At 37.2% G+C, this 23,199-nt stretch overlaps 1 protein-coding gene across 1 annotated transcript; it reads left to right on the forward strand.

Annotated features, from left to right (window-relative positions):
- The first annotated feature begins 1,257 nt into the window (after window positions 1-1,257).
- LOC140151713 (heparan sulfate glucosamine 3-O-sulfotransferase 1-like) lies at window positions 1,258-3,405 on the forward strand. Its single transcript, XM_072174050.1, has 2 exons — window positions 1,258-1,718; window positions 2,206-3,405. Exon 2 carries the CDS (start codon window positions 2,359-2,361, stop codon window positions 3,403-3,405), a length of 1,047 nt encoding a protein of 348 aa, XP_072030151.1. The 5' UTR covers window positions 1,258-1,718; window positions 2,206-2,358.
- Window positions 3,406-23,199: the final 19,794 nt, after the last annotated feature.

The raw sequence follows: 23,199 nt of genomic DNA on the forward strand, positions 1-23,199 counted from the left end.
TTCACTAGCACACTGAGCTTGGCAGGCTATGGGTTCTATGGGCAGACACACCGGGTACCATACATGCTTTGTTGTTGTTCAGTATCTGCCATGTATGGCCTGTATCTCTGTTGAGAGCTACCTGCTGAGTAGTGAGCAATGAATACACATGTTCCTTAATCTCTTCATGTAGATAGTGGTCTGTCTGTGGTGGTCTGTTATCAAATATATGTTGGATAATTTTCAACTACATGTAACATGTTTGACCCTGCAACATGCAGCATAGTTATTTGAGGGAAGACCTGTGTTAATAAATAAACAAGATCACTGCTTGGAAATAAGATAGGCCTGTGTACATTTCCTGGTAGCAAGATGGTGATCAAAAGCTATTGATGCACACATCACTTTCAAATATTTGGGTCTATTTTTATGATGACACATATGTCAAAACTAGAATGAAGCATTAGAGCATACCGTACGTAATGATTGGATTTTGTTACTACGAATATTATCAATAAACATTCACTTATTGGCTTTAAAGGTGCTATTTTGGGGTTCAGTTTGTGTAGGCCTGTAATATATACTGGTACTTAAAAAATATATATTTCTTGAAAGTTTGCTTGTTACCCAAAAAACAAAAAGAGCTATGAATTAATCTACACTATAAGTTGCAAACGTCGGTTCCAACTCATGCCATCCAAACCTGGTGATAATAATATTTGAGTAGGGGGACAACACGTGAGTGGAGATATTTGAGGTCAAAGGTCATTTAGTGGTCAAATGAGGTCATTATTGATTTAGATAAAGCGATGGGGAAATTGCCCTCCTTTGTAAAAGTAAATTTCAATGTCAAACATTACCTAGTGGTAATAATCTGTGTAAGGGGCATCAAGTGAGTGAAAATGTTTTGAGGTCATAGGTCATCTAGGGATCATATTTTAAAATTGTTCGTATTGGGCTGTAAGTTAGTGAACGTAAACCTTAGGAGGAGTAACAACATAAAGAGCATAAAAGTATAAAAATTGGAATGGAACTGTTGTAAGGAATCCAACTGAATCATCAGTATCTGGGAAAAAGTGCCTGATTTTGAGGTTTGAACCAACCGAATCTTTGCACTTTAAATTATTTTTACTTTTTTTATAAAAAGAAATATAAAGTTACTCAATGTGAACAACCATGTCCCAGCACATCCCTTTTTAAAGGGATTTTTATTAGACCTCAAATAACATGTCACTAAGCAAGTCATAGGTACTGCTGGCCTTGTCCTATTGTATTTGATCGTTTGTGCATAGATCATGAGCTATCATGGGTTGTGCATGGCCTGAGAGATTCTTTTGATAGGGCAAACTCCCGGTGCAAACTCCAACGGTTTCAGGGCATAGTTCATCGTGGCGATTGCATTGACAACCTAAATACTTCATACCAGGGATTAATTGGTCCCGGGGTGCGGACATTTCATTATTCGCAAACCACTGGGATTCGTTATAGGTTTGCGTTGTTAAACAAATGAATGAGTGCCTCCCTAGGCCCTGTGTTTCAGAACCCTCGCGGTAACTGAAGCTTCCGTGTGTGTACAGCACTGTATCTGCCATTGTGCATGTTGTGTAGATGAGAACAATATACTGTGAGGAGCAGCTATTGCACTTACTAACTTCTGCCACTGAGCAGTCGATATCATTTGAAGACGTGTGTACGAACTTCAGGAGCTTGATAATTAAGGTACGACAATAAATTGCAAGGTACGTAGTAATTTTTGTATTGAGAATTTAAGAATTGAATTTATGATTTGCACATACTGTATGAATTCGAATGTTTCTTATAGTAATGTTGAGTTCGTAGGTTGACAATGACACCCCCCCCCCCCCACTTCATTATGCGATACCTGAATAACCATCAAGGAGACATCATCTTAACAGTGCATGACTCTTTGCAAGAAGCTAACAACCTCCTGAAGGTCTCTTAACAATAGAAATGTTAACCCCATGGTCTATCCAGATTTCTTAGTAATAAAGGTAAACAAAAGATCCGGGCAAAAGATACCAGTGGTCCTCACATTGTTCTACTTGCCCACTTGCTCATCTTAGAAATAATGACGCAATAAATATACGCCTCAATCTGATATTAATGTCTTCAAGAGTTGTCTGTCTTCTTCAGTCCAGTTTAAGAAACCTAACAGTAATGTAAATATTTATGGATTGGGCCTAATATCTTATTTTTCATTTGCAGACGAACCTTGCTCGTGGACTTGGCTATGGCGTTGTAAATTAACTTCTTTTTGCTTATTATGACCAACTTCAATGCTTTTTATTCTTCGAAACTTGCACAACTAAAAGAGACGAAACCTGGGTAAAGAGAGACACTCACACGGCTGAACTCAGCATGCATGGTATTACATCGGTCATACCTGCAGGGATATTAAAAAGCAAATCCCTTTTATATTTAGGCACTTTCCTTCTGTTTGTCACTATAATTGGCGTGCTTCATTTATCTTCTAACACCACCGCTTTCAGTACATTTTCCATTGGCAGCAGAGGTGGTGGTGTAGAGCAAGGGTGCTATCGGTACAACACTGCATCAGATCAAATACTATTACCGGCAGAAAAGCTTAAAGAACGCCATTGTAATCAATCATTTCCCGATGCCATCATAATTGGTACCAAAAAGTCAGGCACCACTGCCTTAAGAAACTTCCTTACATTTCACCCTCAGATATCAACATCCAAAACAGAAGCTCACTTTTTTTTTTTTTTTTACTACCTTGGTATGGACTGGTATTTTAGCCTAATGCCATATGCGACACCGGACCAAATAATTGTGGAAAAAACGCCCAGATATTTTGTGCATCCTCTTTCTCCTCGTGCCATACGGACGCATCTTGGGCAAGAGAAAAGTTCGTTCATTCTCATTTTACGAGATCCAGTCCAGAGAGCGATATCAGATTTTACTCATGTGTTTTTTACCACATCTACGAAAGAAGAAGAAGACCAGCAGACACAATTTGATTTAGATACCAATGCTCTACTTCGTCAAACGGTTGATGCATTACAAGCCAATTTGACTGATGAACAGAAGGCTGTCCAGTCTTATATCAAGAAACTAGAGAACCAGGTTATGAAACCATCTTGGATAGCAGATACATTTGAAAACACCGTTTTATTTCGCAACGGAAGTGTGAATTCTGACAATTCCATAATTGATACGGGTATTTACGTAAAATACATGAAAAAATGGTTAGCTGTTTTTCCTCGGGAGCAATTCCTTGTTATAGACGGCGAAGAGTTCGTATACAATCCGCTGCCAAGTCTTCAGAAAGTTGAAAGTTTTCTCAATATTTCTAATTTCTTCACACACGATACTTTTTACTTTGATTTTGGGAAGAAATTTTTCTGTTTAGCTCAACCATTTCGTAGCTGTATGAATGATTAATCCGATAAATTACGTAACTTCGCCAGCGTATAGGCCCACCCCTTAAGCGGCTAAGATAGTAAGCGAGACCGGGAAGCGAGATCTCTTTCATTTTACCACATAATGTTGGCTTAAAATGACCACAAAACTTTCCTAATAGTACTTAGGCCTACTAATAATGTTTTATAATTTTAATATTTGGCAAAGAATAATCAAATACTTAACTGAAATTGTATACTTATTAAGGCTTTAAGGAATCGGAGAGCAACATTTGCACTGTATTTTTTGTGGTACTGAGAGCACATAAAATTCTGTGCAAACGTTGCTATCCCATCCATGTCGAGATCACTGTTCATCTTTCTTTGCTGTATTTATATTACACGCATTCTCGTCGTCTGCTTTACCAGGCAGGCCTCTATTTTGTATTAATTATCTGATTGGTTTTCAACAAACAGTTACCTGAACTTCTTCTAATACACAGTCATGACATAGCTGTCGTCGTCAAGATGAACAACGACGGCTAATTGGAATTTATTGAATCCTCACAGACCATTGAGTCATCACCCAGGTGGAAATTGTCTTTTTATTATGTCATTATCGATCAACAAATGAGGTGATGTAGTTTGTTTGTTTGTTTGTTTAAACGGTCGCTCCGTGTGGAGACACGCTTGGGTCCTAATGGGACCAGGCTCAAACAAAATGCTCAAGCCAGGCTAAAAAGCCTATATAAGTGGGTGTGGGTAGCAGGGTTTACTACTTTAATGCACAAAATAATCACGCATATTTACGCATTCACGCACTTTCCGTATCCCTTCAAATGCAAAGTGCAACGCGTACACTATTTGTAAACACTGCTAGGTGTTTAATTTTTCATTTGAGGTAGAGGACAAACACCAAAGTAAACACATAAAGACGAAGAGTAAACACATGAGAGTATTTAGATTCTAACATTCAACGTGTTTACTTTCATATTGTTCGGAAAGTAAACGATTTTTGTAATTATTTGATGTGTTTACTTTCTACACGATTTTGAAAGTAAACAAGTTGAATGTTTAGAATCTAAATACTCTCATGTGTTTACTTTTTGTAATCTAAACACAAGCTGAACGGTGGTGTTTTGCTTGTGTTTAGATTATAATAATCTAAACACAAGTGTCTAGAATGGGGGAAAAGTGTTACAACTAGGGATTTACAGTGCAGGCGTCCGTACATGGACATAGACTGTGGTTCAGATCACCAGCTTCTGGTTGCTGAAATTCGATCAAAGCTGAAGTCAGTCAAACGGGACACTCCTCCACGTAGATATGATGTTAATCGTATTAATGATCAGTACCTAGTGGAAGTCAGGAACTCTTTTCAGATACTCCTTGAACAGGAAGAAGAGTGGACACCTAATGAATTATGGGAACAAACCAAGAAGGCAATCTCTACAGCAGCACAGAACAACTTGCCGAAACCAAAGAAAACCCGATCGCCATGGATATCAGAGGAAGTGGGTACAATGGCAGACGAAAGACGATAGGTGAAAGCAAGAGGCATGCAAACGGAGAAGGACAAAAGGCAGTATAAAGACCTAAGCAGGAGAATTTAACGCAGAACCAGACAAGATAAACAGGATTTTCTTGAAAGGAAATGCAAAGAGGTTGGATCACATTCTTCTACCAACCACTCCAGGGATCTCTTTAGAGCAGTGAAAGAAATCACAGGGAAGAAAACACCAAAGCTGGATGTAATCAAAGATGAAGATGGTGAAATTCTAACTGAGAGTGATCAAATCAAACAGAGGTGGCAACAGTACTGTCAAGGGCTGTATGCAAGTAAAGATGGTTTAGGAGGTTCAACAGAACCAATTGAGGTTGATGAAAATGAACCTGACATACTGAGATCAGAAGTGGTGATGGCAATGAAGAAAATGAGGACAGGTAAAGCACCCGGATATGATGATATCCCAGCTGAGTTGATCAAAGAAACCGGAGATGAAGGAGTGGATGTGATGCACAAATTATGCAATCTTCTATGGAAAGACAAGAGCTGGCCAATAGACTGGACCAGATCAATATTCCTACCACTCCCCAAAAGGGTGACACAAGAGAATGCAACAAACCATCTCTCTAATCTCCCATACAAGTAAGATCATGCTGTACATTACGGTTGAGAGGATCAAACAGCACATACGTCGTGAGATTCCCCCAGAGCAGGCCGGTTTTGTGGAAGGCAGAGGCACAAGAGACCAAATAGCAAACATCATTCAACCGTCCAGTCTACATGTGCTTCATCGACTATTCAAAAGCATTTGATACTGTTAAACATCAAAAACTGTGGGACACCTAAAACACCTTAGTATCAATGGGCTTGCGAAAACATGTGGTAGAACTGCTTAGGACACTCTATGACGATCAGGAATCAATTGTTAGAACAACATGTGGTGACAGTACCTGGTTCAAAATCGAGCAAGGGGTGAGACAAGGATGCATTTTGTCTCCTCATCTGTTTAATGCATATGCAGAGTATATATATTATGCGAATGGCCCCTTGAGAGTTGCAGCATTGGAATATCTGTCGGAGGCAGAACCGTCAACAACTTACGGTATGCGGACGACACTACCCTACTAGCAGACAGTGCTTGTGAACTTGAGGAGCTGATTGAAAGAGTGAGAACGGAGAGTGAAAACTTTGGCCTTTTTCTAAATGTAAGCAAAACCAAGGTGATGGTCATCAACCAACAAGAAGAGAACACCACTATTCATGCAGGAAACCAAGCAATTATTGAGGTTATCAAACAGTTCAACTTCCTTGGATCCATGATTTCAAACCAAGGCGAATGCTCTACTGAGATGAGACGTCGCATAGCAAATGGCATCAATGTGCACCATGCATGCACAAGTTATGGAAGGACAGAAGTATCAGCATGGAGGTATATATACCTCCATGGTATCAGCAAGTCAACAAAGATTAGACTTGTCTCCTCTTTGATTTTCCGGATCGCAACATATGCGTGTGAAACGTGGGTGATCAATGCGGCAGATCAAAGAAGGATTGAAGCGTTTGAGATGTGGTGCTGGAGAAAACTTCTATGCATCCCATGGACCGCCAAAAGGACAAATGAGTGTTCGGCATGAAATAGGAGAGAAAGTCTCACTCATCAACTCAGTGAGGAAACAGAAGTTACAGTATTTTGGACATGTTGCCAGGCGAGGAGTCAATCTAGAGAAAGTGATAATGTTCGGAAAAGTTGAGGGGAAGAGAAGCAGAGGAAGACAGAGACTCAGGTGGACGGATGGAATTGTTTCGTTAACCAAAATGTCAATTTACAGTTGTTACACCAAAGCACAAGATCGACATGAGTGGAGAAACTTCATCAGAAAGGTCACGAATACTCAGATATGAGTAGATCGACGACGACGTCCGTACATTTCATTATAGAGTGTGAAAAGAGTTTTTGTTTTGTTTTTGTGTTTTGTTAATGGATCTGTATTGAAACCAAATTATCTGAGTGAAATCGATAGGTGCTTTTAAACTGACGACATTATGCCAATAATATGAACAAAAATGATAAATAAATCAAGTGACCCTTGTTTTTTGCTGCAAGCTTTGGAAAGAAATAAAAATATCGAAATGTCTTACCAGCTCGATATGAATTATTAATGTTCATTTTATTGTAAAAGAACAAAAAGGTACAGCCTACATGCAAGGAACGATAATGGAGCTTTATAATTCTATCTTGTTATGTGAGAAGCCAAAGTGGACGCATTAATGTGCTATATTTTTTTAATAGAGAGATGATATTACAGAGGCAATTTCAACGTTTTAAGGGTTCTGGTATGAACGTTTCGACAGGAACATGACAGTACATCAGACAAATCGAATTGAATTCTAAATATGAGGAATGTCCTTCAGATATCAAATAATTTTGAATTTTTTTTGAAATTCGCGATATAATACAAATTTTATGACAAATTATTAAAATTTGACATTTAAAATTTTTTTGATATTTAACAGTCCTCGAAGTAGATTTTCTAAATCTAATGATACCGGGTGTCCCAAAAAATGATTACATGACAGTTATGATAGATTTTTGAAAATAATCTAAGTTAATGTTAACAAATAATCAATCAATCGATCAATCAATCAATTTATTGACATTAAACCCAACATACAGCTATAGTCAAGAACAATACAACAACATTTATGTTTGTCCTCAAATTAGGGAAAATAATTTACTGGGTGGGCAGCGGTAATTAATGGCATCCAGGCGTTTGGATTTTCGGAAATGTAGACCTATTTTTGCGTAAAATTTGGCTTTGTAAACCTGGTAAATGAATAAATTGGTAGATGTCAAGAAAAGATACATCACTTTCAATTGATTTCAAGAGATGCACCATGGTACTAGTTTTATGATAATTATTATATGGTGCCCATTTTTTGTGGGCAAAATAATTTACTGGGTGGGCACTTTTAGGCAACGGGCAAGTTGAATTTACTGGGTGGGCAAAATAATTAACTGGGTGGGCCAGTTAACATGTTATTTACCTCCCTTACAGGCATTCCTGACTAAGCTCTTTATGTGACATATTAAATGCGACACGAGATTCATTATACCACCGTCACAGCCACAGTGCATTTGGCGGGGCACTTGAGTAGACACATCCATAGCATGGCAGATGCAGTATTTTATTCTGATAAACAACGAATAAAACTTGCTCAATTTTATTTCAAGAGTTAAGTCAGAAATGTATAAAACAAACAGCAGCGATTTAGGCAACACAATCCAAGCAAGCCCTATATGCAAAAGATTGTTTTTCATTTCACTATGTTGATAACAGGAACTGCTTTCACCAAAAATGAATTCTTATCAAATAACCATTTCCTATTTCCTTTATTTGTTACCATCAAGAGTCAAGAAGCTCCAAAAATGATTTATTTTCAGTGTACAACATTTAATTGTTTCTTTTGTGTAATAAGTTCAACAATGAAAAATAAGACAAACATGAAAAGTAATAAAGAAAAATATCTGAAAACAAAAGTGTGATTGTGTTCAACTTTCGTTGAGATACACAGCGTCATCATCCCTTTATCTTCGTGTCAAAAACTGTCGTGATCATGGTGATAGTACGGCGAATCCTCGTTTTTCAACAGCTACGCATGGCGATTTTGTTCGAGATAGGCCGAGCGACTCAGGCTAAGCATACCATTTACATGATATGAGATTCCACAGAGCCTGTCACAAAGTTTCTATTCTATGTTTTTACGATTTGCGCATGATCAGTATCCCATATGATATTGCTATTACAAGAAAATTCGATTTGTTGTCCGGTAAAACCCAGGTTTTATTCCCAATACACTAACTGGAAATGCAATACACTAACTTGCAATACACTAATTAGCGGGGACTGCTGTTTGTTGTGGATATATTTTACTGCATTTTATCCGTAACGATTTCGAAATCGTTCATCAAAATTGTGAGATATTCAACTGTTTGAGAATTCCAATTATATAAAGGAACACGTGTACAGAATATTAAATCACATGTCTATACAATACACACTATGCCGCTTTCTTTATCTGCGTCAATAATAGAATATTGATTTCAATCGAATTGAATACATCTCTCTATTTTAAGTTTGTAGTTCACCACTGAGCGATCTAGCGATCGATTGCCAGCCAATCAGATACAACTCCTTTTCTTGCGTTCGGTGAAATGCCAATCGTCCGTCGCTCACCAACGGAGTATTAAGATTATATTTATAATATACATGATATAGGGTGTCGACACTGTGCGATATTTTGATGGTTAGCCACTCTTGACACCCATGCCATCTTGCGCTCATAAGTTAAGTCGCTTTTCAGATACGGAAAGTTACAAGAACATGAAGAAGGATGAATAAATAATATCTGAAAAAATTACATTGTTTTGTTGTACCATCACAAAATGCGCTTCATTTTCTTCATGCAACCTTTTAATGGGACACCTTGTATGTACTTAAAGTGTATGTAGCTGGAATGAAGAACCGACGATCAATTGACTAATTTGACTTTTCGTATTGAAGATATGGATTTTTTCTCCAAAACACCAAAAAAAATAGGTCTTTTTGTGAAAAAAAAATCCATGAACTTCCATACGAAAGGTCAACATTTTCAATTGACTGTACAAATGTTCATACCCAGCCCTTAACTCTAAAACATTTGCTTTCAATCTGAAAGACTGACATGCAGCAACAATTTTAAAACACCCGGTGGCCCAAGCTTAATATAAGTTGTACCATAGCTTGGGGATCAACCTGGGTTTACCCGAGGTCATTTTTGTGGAGACAATGATAAAGTCAAGTTGAGGTCAAGCGAGGCCAGAGGTCAAATATTAAAATGGGTATGATTTGCAATTTGTGCTTAAACTTGGTGCACGTCATCCTTAATAGGAGAGGAGGGAGCATGAATAAGTCAACCTGAGGTTACCGGGGTCAACGGTCAAATGAGGTCAGAAGTCTGATATTCGTGGCTCTTGAGCCACAGTAGCTCTAGTTCATTTTGCATTGCATGGGTATAGGGATGTACGGTTGGAATTTCGAAAAACATACCCCAACAATATACTGAATAAAAGAGCCCAAAATGTGCTGATTTCTTATTATTTCTGTTCAACATTATGCCTACGGTAAATTTGCCAATGAAGAATCTGCAATTTTTCCAGATTTTTGGAGACAATTTTGAGAATTTACCCCATTTAAACCAGTTTGATTGCAACCCATTTTGTTCCACTTCAACGGTGGTCTAGATCAAAAGTTATGCAACGAATGGATCAAAAATCGACCTCGGGAGATTTAGCCATGTTTTTTGCACATCGCTGAAAATTGTACAGTTATCTAATCACTTGTCGATTTCTTGTCGATTTTATTTTATTTTTGGCCCTATACTGGCCAAAAGTATTAAAAAGTTACAAGACTTTTAATTAATGCATTTCTGAGAGTGCACATTCCTCAGTCGATTTTTGACACCTTTGTTTGCTGAACCATATCTTTTGTCCTAAACCACCGATCAAAGTGAAATAAAATTTAAGTATTAAAGCGTAATGATTCCTCTTGACGGTACAGTTTAGGTAGAAAATTAGGTTAAATTACGTTTTTCCTATACTTTTACATGCGGCATATTTCTTTTGTATTTTATTGTTTTCAAGCGGCGATATTTAAGATATTTCTCAGTAAAATTAATTTTCATTGTAAAAAGGTTATTTTTCTAATTGAAAATGTGTTTTAAAATAATTTAACACTTATAGAAAATATGAATCAAGGTTTTTAATACGTAATTCGCATATTTAGCGCATAATTTGCATATTTAGTGTTTCTAGACTTTAAATGGCTTTTTCTGCATGTTGCGGAATGACGCGTGCTAACATAGAGCGCGCAGCTTTTCTCAGTAACGCAATGTCCGTTTTAGCTAAGATTTGGAGGGTAGGTCACTTGTATATAGGCCTATATCTAGATAGTTATAGAGCGATTTTTGAAAAAAAGTTTGGTAACAAAGGAAACGGGTCGATTTTGCATAATTTTTCCCGAAAATGAGGGTTTTCGTCATTTCGCGCATCGTAAAATGCTTATTTGGCGCGAAATCAAAAAAAGCTCTCTATACAAACGTAGATATAGATATAAATGACTTAAATACCACATTTGGTCAAAATTGGACGAACCGTTAACGAAAAAAGCTGCGCGCAACATATAGACGAATCCAACGAGCCAAGTCATGGTCAGGATTTGGTCGGCCATCTTTGGTTTCCCGCTAGCACCAACCTGGGGTTTTGAGCATTTGATTGTGCAAATAAAGCCGCCTAACACCTAGAGAAGATGCAAAAGACGAGGAGGGTTAATAGAATAATAATATACAATAGAGGTAATCCTGTCGCATACATAGTCCTTTTGTTCATCCATTTGTACATCTATGAATAGATGCGACGGGATTACCTGCGGAATTATCTCTATTGTATTATTCTATTAACCCTCCTCGACCTTCTCTAGGTGTAAGGCGGCTTTTATTTGCACAACTGTTGGAACTGTATTGTTGTAAACTTCTTTTGTCTACCTGTGTTTTCGCGGAAGGTGTAAAACGGGTGATGGAATGCAGTTTAAATTTTCCGCCAAGGCCGAATCATTTCACATTTTGGATGCCTTGTAGCCGACGGGGACCCAACTAAAGGCTGCTAGTCAGGTGTAGGAAGGCGTGTATTTGGATTCGTCTATAGTGCGTAAAAATCAAACGTATTGTGCTGACACATCACCCCACCAAATATGAAGTCTGTGGGTTAAGTATTTAAAAAAATCATATGAACCACTTCAGTGTCCCCTTAAAGATACAATACAAAACAATCTCTAAAATTTCCCAATTTGTGTGATCCTGCGTGCCACCTTAACCCCCACCAGCGCATCCCATCACCTGACCCCATCCCACATGCACGAATTTAGCCAATTCAAATCTACATTTTCTCATACATGTCTTTTTAATATAAACTTTATTCGAATGTTCAATATTTTTTACAGTAACTCTTCTCTTTATGAAATTCACACTTACACCTGTTCCGGCTTCTAATTGCATTACTAATTCTTGGTGATCATGGCGCGATTTGGTATCTGTGCAAAGTTGAAACGAATAAAAGGCGGGTAGGATGGCAGGAGCCATACTTTAATACTATACTGCAGTTTTAGCAATGTAACTACAAAACTGTATTGTACTTCAGAATATTAATACATCAATCTTATAGGAAATAAGTCAAGAAAGCCAATAATCATTGCACAGTATTTTTTATGGGACCTGAGAGCACATCAGATACATTGCATTCTGAATATGGGTAATGTCCTTGAAATTATTTGATATCATGTCCCCCACAAAAAAATACTGTGCAAGCGTCGCTATCCGATCCCTTAAGGCCAATATAACAAAGCGAAAGTAGTTGGCATTTTCTCCCCCCCCCCCCGAGAAAATTCATGCACATATGACGGAACGGAAATAACACCCCTTAAATCAAGCATTGTGTTCACCTTTATAGAACCATACAATTCCTCTTGTATGTCAGCTTTATTTGTCTCAATATTTGAGTGCAAACAACGCCGTAGGTCATGCTCCCTCCAACTCGCCTTACGTTATGATAAATACTACGGTATGTACCGGGAGATACCAGGATCACTGTCATGCGCATGACTTAGTATTGCTTGAATTGAATTATTTTCTTTTCTATAATACAATGTAATAAAAACTCTGTGCTACTCAGTGACTATTCATTATACTCTATAGATATTGATCTACCGTAAAAATTCGATAGTAAGCATATGTGCTTACTATCGAGCGCTTTTGAAAACATGAAATTGTACCGAAGTCGGGTGCTTTACCAACTGAGCTAATGGGGTTGAGACACAAATTTGCAGGTTTACTTGTATACGTATTTAACTATGTGTATCGATGATTTGCTCAAAACTCTTTACACTTTTATGGATGGGGCACTTCATATTTGCATGTTTTAAGCTGTTTTAAAAGCGCTCGATAAGTAAGCACATATGCTAACTATCGAGTTTTTACGGTATACCACTTTAAACTGCCCCGACTACTGCTGCGGCTTCTTTTGGTTCTTGTTTGTCCTGTTTGTAGAACCCTCAAGACAACTTGGGTCTTGAAAATTGAAAGAACCCTGAAATGGTTCTTACTGTCCTTTCCAGACCATTTTAGACCTTTCCAGAAGCCTTTTCAGGTCTAAAATGGTCCTTTCTAACCTTTCCATAACACTTTTCTGTTCTTAAAACCATTAGGGTTCCACACACAGGACACCTTAAGAACCATTTTAGGTTATACTTAAAACCGTTTAAATAATGCACCCGGATACTGTAGCTAGAAGATTCTCCCAATCCCATGTCAACAAGCGGAGATGGCGTTATTTTTGAGAGATATTTATATACTCTACTCCCAGCAAACACAAAACGTTTTTGACATCATTCGCAAAAGGTTATAAAAGGTTGTCAGAAAACGTTTAAATGTCGGGTTATATAAAAGGTATATTAAGAGTATAAAACGTTTTCATAACCTTAAAAACACTTTTTGATAATCTACTGCTCAGCAAACAAAAATGTTTTACAGAAAACGTTTATATGTCGGGTTATATAAAGGGTATAAAAACGTTTTAATAATATTCCCAAGACATTCTTGAAAACTTGATACAAAACATTCAAAATATTTTGCGAAAAATGTTTGCCCAAAATATTTTCAATAACGTTTTAAAAACGTTTTCATGACCTTTATATAAGGTTTTGAAAAAAAAACATTTTAAGAACGTTTCTGTGTTTGCTGGGTTCAAATATTTTAACATAATGTTATTTAAGTATTGACACAATATTTGGCAAAAATGTTTGCAAAAATAGTTTACAATAACATTTTTTGAAAACATTTAAAAATATTGTTGTAGTGTGTTTTCATACAAAACGTTTTAAAACGTTATCATGACCTTTATATAACCCGACATTTTAATGTTATTAAAACGTTTTACCTAAACCAAAAGCCAAAATATAACTTATTTCAAACGTTTTAAAAACGTTTTTGTGTTTGCTGGGCTCTTACGAGAATACTTCGACTGTATTTCCTTTATTCATAATCTCGTATTTCTCGTCGTTCACCTGCTTCTTTCCGCTTTTCTTTGCATTTTCATGTCATCTGAGCATAACTATTATTGTATATTTACACTATTAAAGGAGAATTTCGTGATAAGCATCCTCTTTTATGACATTTTTCAGTAGATATCAACAAAAAAAGCTCATTCCCAAGATTTCAGTTGCTACCGATTTTGCGTTTGCGAGTTATGCATGCTTATACGATGCTGCATTGGCCACTGTATTGAATTGGTGATCTTTTGCTAAATGAATTAATCTGCAAGAATGCTTTTGTACACAAACATTTAGCCAGGTTTCCAGTGGTATAAAAATCTCAACTTTTTTCGAGAAAAGTGGGGGATGAGGCTGGATCACGAAATGCCCCTTTATGCTTTATAAGCAGAAATACAAGTTTTTGTTTTTATTTTAATTGTTTGAGTCTTCCTGATACATTATAGCCTACACAAGATTCTAAAAGCGCTGATAAATGACATGAAAGGTATTAACTTATTATAAACATGTAACTCTGTTAGCATGTGCAATCTTATTAAACTGAAAGATCGTAAAATCGCAAATTGATGGTTTCAAACTAGAAACTATGATATAATATATAGAGAGAGTGTATAATCAATCTTAATTATATTTTTGCAGCCTAGCCATAGAGAAATGAAAAAGAATATATTATTATTTGTAACAGTTTCACAAAAGATGTATTGAAATCTTGCTATCATGCACACGTTCATAAACTGTGTCCTATTTGCAGATATATTCCATCCACACAAAGTCACGATTAACATTATGTTGTTTTAATCAGCATTAGTTCAAATCTTCATTCCGTTTTGTTCCAAGATGCAAATGCATGACCAGCACATATCGATCCATTCCAAAAAGAAAACAGCAGAAACATACTAATTACGTTAGTTCAATATTTTCATACGTTATCCATCATACGACGACATCAGTAGCGCATACTTTGACAATCATCTGTACCAAAATCAACGTTACAAACACGACAGAATACACAGAACAGGACTTGCACCCGCCACTCTCGGTAGACATATCCATGGTCGTCTCCTCCGTGGTTATAGGGATTGTAGTTGGCATAATTGTGGTTGGAGGAAGAGTTATAGGATCCTGGCATCCATAACTACGTTCAAGAGACGCATGACGTTGAAGGTACTTTACTGCCCCAGGTTGATGATTTACTTCAACAATACGGTAGCGATCCTCAAATGGCTGCAACAGAATCACATAGGTATTTCCTACGTTAACATTTGTGGTGACGCAATCAGGGGTCTCACCAAAACCAGTAACAGTTATTCTCTCATTTACAAGCGGTCCTTTCAGTACACATAAAACTTCAATTCTTGCCGGATACACATCGCCACCCATCTCTGGAATGTTTTCAGTAGGATATTTCTTGAGAACGTTCCCTTTGACGACAATTTCTGCGGTGGCTGCGCGTATTCGGTCCTTAATGTCTTTACCTTGCCATCCTGGCGGAAGAGAACATCCAGAAGTTTGCTCAAGTGCTAATAGTAACAGTTGAAGAAAAATACTATATAGAAGTCCAAGTTGCCGATGTAATGCCGCCATAATAGTCAGATTAAGTGGTATATATCACCAGCAACAATCCACAACTGTTCGCGGAGTACTAAACTCCCGCGGAATCCAACAACAGCAAAATAGAGTAATTCACTTTACAGTACACGCTACTTAGTTCATTTCCTAAATAAATACCACAATTATCTTCATCTCTGTCTGTGTCGCTCTGATTAAATATATATATCTCTACACTTGATTCCAAAGCGTGAAGTACAAATTTGTGACAGCTACATAACCTCTAGATGAAACACACGCTTACATCAACAGTACAAAATGATAGTGGTTCTCTTATTTCTGTTGTCCCACCCGCTGTCCGGATGAAAGCAGGAGAGGGCCCAGGCAGAGCTCCACTTAAACTTGAGCGCGACGACAAGTCAGATTCTAACATTAAGAAGTAATGAGATGTCACAATATATACTGAAATGCTACCGCCAGCCGTTGACTGTAGTAGGTTCCCTAACTAGCTTGCTACTGCGCTGAATTTAGATGATATCAAATCCACTGTTAGCATGGTAAGCTTTTATATGCTCATGTGAAAGACCACCAGGAGATGGAAAACAACAAATCCCGACCAAGAGCCTAATTTTCATAATTTCATGATCTGTCAATTTTCATTTTCTTTTAGTGTTCTGTTTCTACACCAACGCACAAAAACTTGTGCATTGGGCTATTCCATTTAAAATCCACACTACCCCTGTGGAAGATTTTGGAAATATCTGCCACAGGGGAGTATGAATTTCAAATGGAATGAACATTAGGCAGCTCCATTTGAATTTTATACCGCTTCTGAGATTCAACCTGAATATTCCCCTGAGGGAGAGTGAGTTTCAAATGGAGCTGCTAATGTGTAAACTCCATCGAAATTCATACTCCCCCTGTGGAAGATATTTCCAAAATATTCCACATTAGGGGTAGTGTAGCTTTTAAATGGAGTTTAAAGTTTGAAATATTATAGATTTGGGTATCCGCATTTACTCCATGTTGAGAAAACGACTGCTCAGTACCAGAAGTGGGTAAGTGCAATAGCTGCCATGTGTAGTTGCCACAAATACTGTGCGTAAATTGCCAAATGTTCACAGGTCAGCTATTGCATTTACCCACTTCTGGCAATGGGCAGTCGAAAAGCATCCTTCCAATCCAACTAGCAACGGTTTGGAACTGCGCGTCATGACCAGCAGCGTTAAAATGGCCAATTAATTACCATTGTTCAATTATATATACTTAAACTCATACAAAACAAAATATGAATACAGCATATCACCCAAAAAATGATATTAATTTCTTAATATAGAGATATATATAACCATTTATGAAGTACCGAATATAAGTGTCACTTATACCAAAGTATTCTAGCCATAATACTTTGCTTATATTATCGCGTTATATCATATCACATCATGCCTCGGGGTCATTTTCTGGAGTACCTGCTTTACATGCTTTCCATTACCGGGATGCCCAATCGTAAGAACTCGTATGTCGCTATCGATACCCTGCATACGGTATAGGGTCCACATCAAACAGCGGCTTAAAAAATTGACTTGATTGAAATGGACAATAGAGAAGCTTAAAAACTGAATTGGCATACAGCATATTTAAATTATACTATCATAATATTTATTTCATCCTCCAAGTGCAGTTTTCATTTCAATTGCCTTAGTTTCAGCTTTGATTTGGTATTTTGATCAATGAAAGAGTCATTTTTATTTACCGAGGGCATTTACATTTTTCATCTATACTCGTGGCCTAATTGCGATTGCTCCCCTGACTAAATGTTAGTCTCGACCTGAGATTATCATAGTCCTAATCATGCTGTGATGATTTGTATATTTCTGACTCATTTGTATCTTCAAATATGTTCATTGTGAATAAAGTATAAGTTCCCTAAATCGTACTTGGCAACGAAAAGGGTAGGCCTATATTTCAGGAGTATGCCGCGGAAATCCAAAGGATATCGCTTCAAACATCTATCAACATATTGACCCAATTCTTAAGAGTGACCCAACTTAATACGACCGAATATATACCATCATTTTATTAGCCAAAGATATTCATGATATTTGAGCTTCAGAGGCTTTGAGATGCTATTATGATCTAATCTTGAGTCGACGGACCAAATCACACATATGGGTCAGTCCGTCCACCCTGTATCTAATAGATACATATCACGTTATTAATTGCGTTGTGAGGAAAGAAATAACAATCGAAATAATATGCAGATATTCAATATCAACCTGGTCAATCACCAACAAACACTAAAAGTTATTAGAATTTTGAAACACCTTTACCAAGTTGACTTTCGATCTTTATCGCAAGACAAAGACTCACGATTTACACTGTAAATCCAAGTGTTTAGGGTTTCAGCAACACTTTAAACACTACAAGGTGTTTGATTTTTCATTTACACAGTAAAGGTATAGGACACCTAAACACAATAAGTAAACACGTAAACACAAAGAGTAAACAACGAGGGTATTTAGAGTCTAAACATTCAACATGTTTACTTTCAAATTGTTTAAAAAGTAAACATACCAAATGTTTACAAAGTAAACACGTGTGCATTTACTTTCCGAACAATATGAAAGTAATCATGTTGAATGTTTAGAATCTAAATAGGCCTACTCTCATGTGTTTATTCTTTGTGTTTATTTGTTTACTTTGTGTTTACTTTGGTGTTTAGGTGTCCTATACCTTTACTGTGTAAATGAAAAATTAAACACCTTGTAGTGTTTAAAAAGTGTTACAGAAACCCTAAACACTTGGATTTACAGTGTATACAAAAAGTTTTATTGGAGTAACGTCAGCTGATAAAAAAAATGATAGATGCGGTTTTCGTTATAGTATATAAATAAATGTTTTCGGGGCAGAAAAAACAATACTGCTCTAAAACAACATTGTTCGATGTTGCCCAGCAGGGTTCAAAGAAACAATATTGCTCAGAAAACAATAGCCATCAACATGATCAAACTATAAATTAGTCCCGATAGAGGGCAGGGCCTGAAGAATTGGGGGAAATTAAAAAGTATCGACAGGGGGTCAACCAGTAGAGACAGTCCGTCACCATTAAGATTAATCTTGCTTTCTTGCCCTGCGGGGCCCTTCTATATTGGACTCCATTAGTAAAGAACTATGGGAGTCTCCGGTATCGGGCTTGCCGGCTCTGCGGCCTTGACGTTTTTGTTGATATTTGCCCAATTAACCTTACTGTAACATTGTGACCAACAGTGACTTTAACCCTATACGTCCGAGTACTACAAAAAACTACTTGATATATATATGTGACCCGTTACAGCGAAAGGTACTTTATGTCGGCTGCTACATGTGTCTCTTTTTCCATATTGTTGGCAGAAAATATCAAACAATAATGACAATCTGAAGTGGGGGTCATTTCAAATCATATTCAAGTCAACGAGGTTCAAGAATGTCCTCTCATTGTTAGTGGGTGGCTACATATCTATACAAATACAAATACAATGCTTTTGTAACCCACCACTCATGCCACTTGAACAGGGATTAGCACAGTAAATAAAGACTAGAGCTGTATAACAAACAGTTCTATAGACAGGTACAAGCTTATTATCCTCTACAACAATGGGATTAATGATTGGTTTAGAAAGCATTTGGCACTAGCAAAATGAGGCATATGTAGCCCCCGACTTAAGGTACCTTTTGCTGTAACGGGTCACATATGCGCTGTTCGTGCGTGCATCCCACGTGGTGTGATGACGCAATCGCCCTAAGTGATATATAGGAACGGTTTCGCTGGCCAGCGAAGCCCAAGACCCGTGGCAAAGTGTCGCCGACCCAGTGCATGGCATGCGAGGGGTCTCGTGTTCGAATCCCACCAACAACTTCTTTCTTTGTTTTCTCTCTTTCTTCCTTCCTTCTTTCCCTTCCCGTCGCCAAAAAGCCCCTGACGGGTTAGGGTTAATGTAACATTGCACCAACATATGCCGTATATTCAGTGCGCGTATAGACTGGATATCGAATGTGGGTTCATTGTGATATAGACTGAATATTGGAGAGATCAGGTTGCTGATTATACTGCATTCGTGTAACGTATATGCAAGAATATTGCCAAATCATACACTACTTTCCATCAAAGATTTAAATTCAACAAATGCTTTGTTGTTCCGAGTTTTACCATTTTTGATATATATTATCACAACACAAATCATTCGCAACAATATAAAGCGCCTTTAAAAATATGCCTAATATGACATGTATGAAATGTCTCAAATGCACATGTTTTAGTCGTCACATTTGATACATATTCACGATCTAATTTAACATGTTTAACTGCATACATGCTATAGATAGCCTAAGACAACTATTTTTTGTTATGTCATTTTCTCTACTAAACCGGCTGGGTAAACATATTTTGTCAACAAAAGTTAACTGTCATAATATAGAAATATGATCCGAGGCTCTCTTTATATAGATATAAAACAGTTAGAAGTGAGGGAACCGGCTTTGACGTCGAACAAGACAATCCCCACCCCCATTTCAAGGAAAATGGAAATTAACAGTTGATGACAAATTGTACAATCCCTGTATGTTGCTATATCTCGGAGCATAATTCCTCCCCATCTTCAGCCAGACGGTGGCATATCCACACCACACTTTTCAGATTCAATTCAATCTAGACTACTTTTTAAGGATGTGGACCACAGGGATTAGTATGGGGATATCTGAAACGATACGTCATATATGTGACCCGTTACAGCAAAAGGTACCTTAAAGCCTTAATGTACGATCTTTTTAAAATTTTAGATTTTTCTTTTTTTCTTCTAAAATGATAATATGCAATCATTATGAAAGTTCGCAATACATTTGGACGCGAAAAACATTGGGAATTTGCAAAGAAACAACATCATAAACTTCACCTCTATCACTCGAAACATCTCGCACTATTTGGATTAGGACAGCGAGTGCGGCCTCAGAGTTAGTCTCCTACGCGGCCAGTTTGGTTACGCTCCCTCCACATGTGGAGGGAGCGTAACCAAGCTAGTTTTGTAGGAGACTACGGTTTGCGATCGTGGCCGACATAAAGTCATAATCTTAAAAAAATTATGACTTTATGTCGGACCAACAGAAAATCGTCCCGTTTTACTACAAATAGGACGAATTTGACAGTTTGCTCATAGATTTAAGTTAGAACATGTGTAAGTATTACAAATATGCCAAAAAATCGGTTTTGAAAAAAATAAAGGAAAATTCTGAAAAAAGATCGTACATTATGACTTTAAGTCGGGAGCTACAAATGCCTCATTTTGCTACTGTCTGTTCAATTAGCTTAGATTCTTGAATTTTTAAGATATTTGAAAAAATAAAAAATTGTGGTCAAAGTCATCAAAGAAAAGTGTTAGCACAGCCTTAGACCTAACATGATTTATACTTTTCAAATTCTAAAGTTCAATTTAAAACCCCATTTCTTTTCAATTTTGGTCTTTTCCGCGATATTTTTTATAAAAAGCCGTAGAACGTCGGGTACTATAAACTTTTTTGAATCAATCCATTTAGAGCAATGGGGACGAATGTCGCAATGCGCAGAGATAGTATTTATTCGACCATCCGCATCAGGAAGTATTGCCCAGCAAAATATTTGCCAGTATGCCTAGTTTGTGTTGAAACCCTACTGTTGAAACAATACGTTATTATTTATGAACTAAGGTTTTCTAAAATAGGCACAGCTTATATAAATTCCTTAAATTATTTATTTATTGTATTTATTTATTTATTTATTTTTTTATTTATTTATTTATTTATTTATTTATTTATTTATTTATTTATTTATTTATTTATTTATTTATTTATTTATTTATTTATTTATTTATTTATTTATTTATTTATTTATTTATTTATTTATTTATTTATTTATTTATTTATTTATTGTGCGTATGGGTCTGAGAATGGGTCTGAGAAGGTGTAGGCCTGTAGGCCTATTATAAAACTACACATTTATTTACAAGCCGACGACGAACGTCGGCTTGTACTGTCTTCTTGGCGTTCTTCTTCTTAGCCGTGACGTTAGTCACGGCTGTGTCTTTTTTCTTACAGGTTCTTTCTTCTTTCTTTACACAGCCGTGACGTTAGTCACGGCTGTGTCTTTTTTCTTACAGGTTCTTTACACAGCCGTGACGTTAGTCACGGCTGTGTCTTTTTTCTTACAGGTTCTTTCTTCTTTCTTCTTTCTTCTTTCTTCTTTCTGCCGACCATTACATTTGCTCTAGCACTCACATGCTTACACCGATTTGGACCTAACTTGGTCACAATCATCATTGACCATGCCCCTACATGTCACATGAAATTCGTGGGGTCAAAGGTCACGCTGGGGTCATAGGGGTCAAAAACGTGATTTCAACTAAAAATGCTTCTTCTCCTACAGATTACGTATGACGGTGAACCCACTTGCACACATGCATTACTATTACCCAGTGTCTATGGGGTCCTCACAGATTTGGGGTCAAAGGTCATTAAGGGGTCACTTCCGGTATAAAACGAAAAACCTTCAAAAATTTTTATTTGCTAAGAAAAACATAGGACAGTAACGGTATGTTCACACATAAATTGTAATTACCCTGTGTATATGTGGTATTTTTTAATTTAGGGTCAAAGGTCATTAAGGGGCCACTTCCGGTACAAAACGAAATACCTTTAAAATGCTTCTTCTCCCACAAATTACGTCGGACAGTAACACCACTTGCATACATGCATTGTTATTATCCAGTGTCTATGGGGTCCTCACAGATTTGGGGTCAAAGGTCATTAAGGGTCACTTCCGGTATAAAACGAAAAACCGTCAAAATTTGTATTTGCTAAGAAAAACATAGGACAGTAACGAGTATGTTCACACATGAATTGTGGGTACCCAATTCATATGTGGTATTTTTTTTATTTGGGGTCAAATGTCATTAAGGGGTCACTTCCGGTCTGAGACGAAAAACCTTCAAAATGCCCCCTTCTGTCACAAGTAACATAGCAATGTGGTGCCACATGCACCCATGCATTGACATTAGCCAATGTCTATGGCCGTTTTCATATATTTTGGGGTCAAAGGTCATTAGGGGTAACAACACGGCTGTGTTCGTGGGTTAGACCACAGCTTAGTCTAGTTCTTTCTTCTTCTGCCGACCACTACATTTGCTCTAGCACTTACATGCTTGCACCGATTTTGGCCTAACTTGGTCACAATGATCATTGACCATGCCCCTACATGTCATATGAAACTCGTGGGGTCAAAGGTCAAACAGGGGTCATAGGGGTCAAAAAACGTGATTTCAACTCAAAATGCTTCTTCTCTCACAGATTACGTAGGAGAGTGACACCACTTGCACACATGCATTGTTATTAGCCAGTGTCTATGGGGTCCTCACAGATTTGGGGTCAAAGGTCATTAAGGGGTCACTTCCGGTATAAAACGAAAAAAAAAAAAAAAATTTTATTTGCTAAGAAAAACATAGGACAGTAACGGTATGTTCACAAATAAATTGTAGTTACTCTGTGCATTTGTGGTATTTTTTTCATTTAGGGTCAAAGGTCATTAAGGGCTACTTCCGGTATAAAACGAAATTCCTTTAAAATGCTTCTTCTTCCACAAATT

The sequence above is a fragment of the Amphiura filiformis genome, chromosome 5 (genome assembly GCF_039555335.1).
Source record: "Amphiura filiformis chromosome 5, Afil_fr2py, whole genome shotgun sequence".
Classification (NCBI taxonomy): Eukaryota; Metazoa; Echinodermata; class Ophiuroidea; order Amphilepidida; family Amphiuridae; genus Amphiura; species Amphiura filiformis.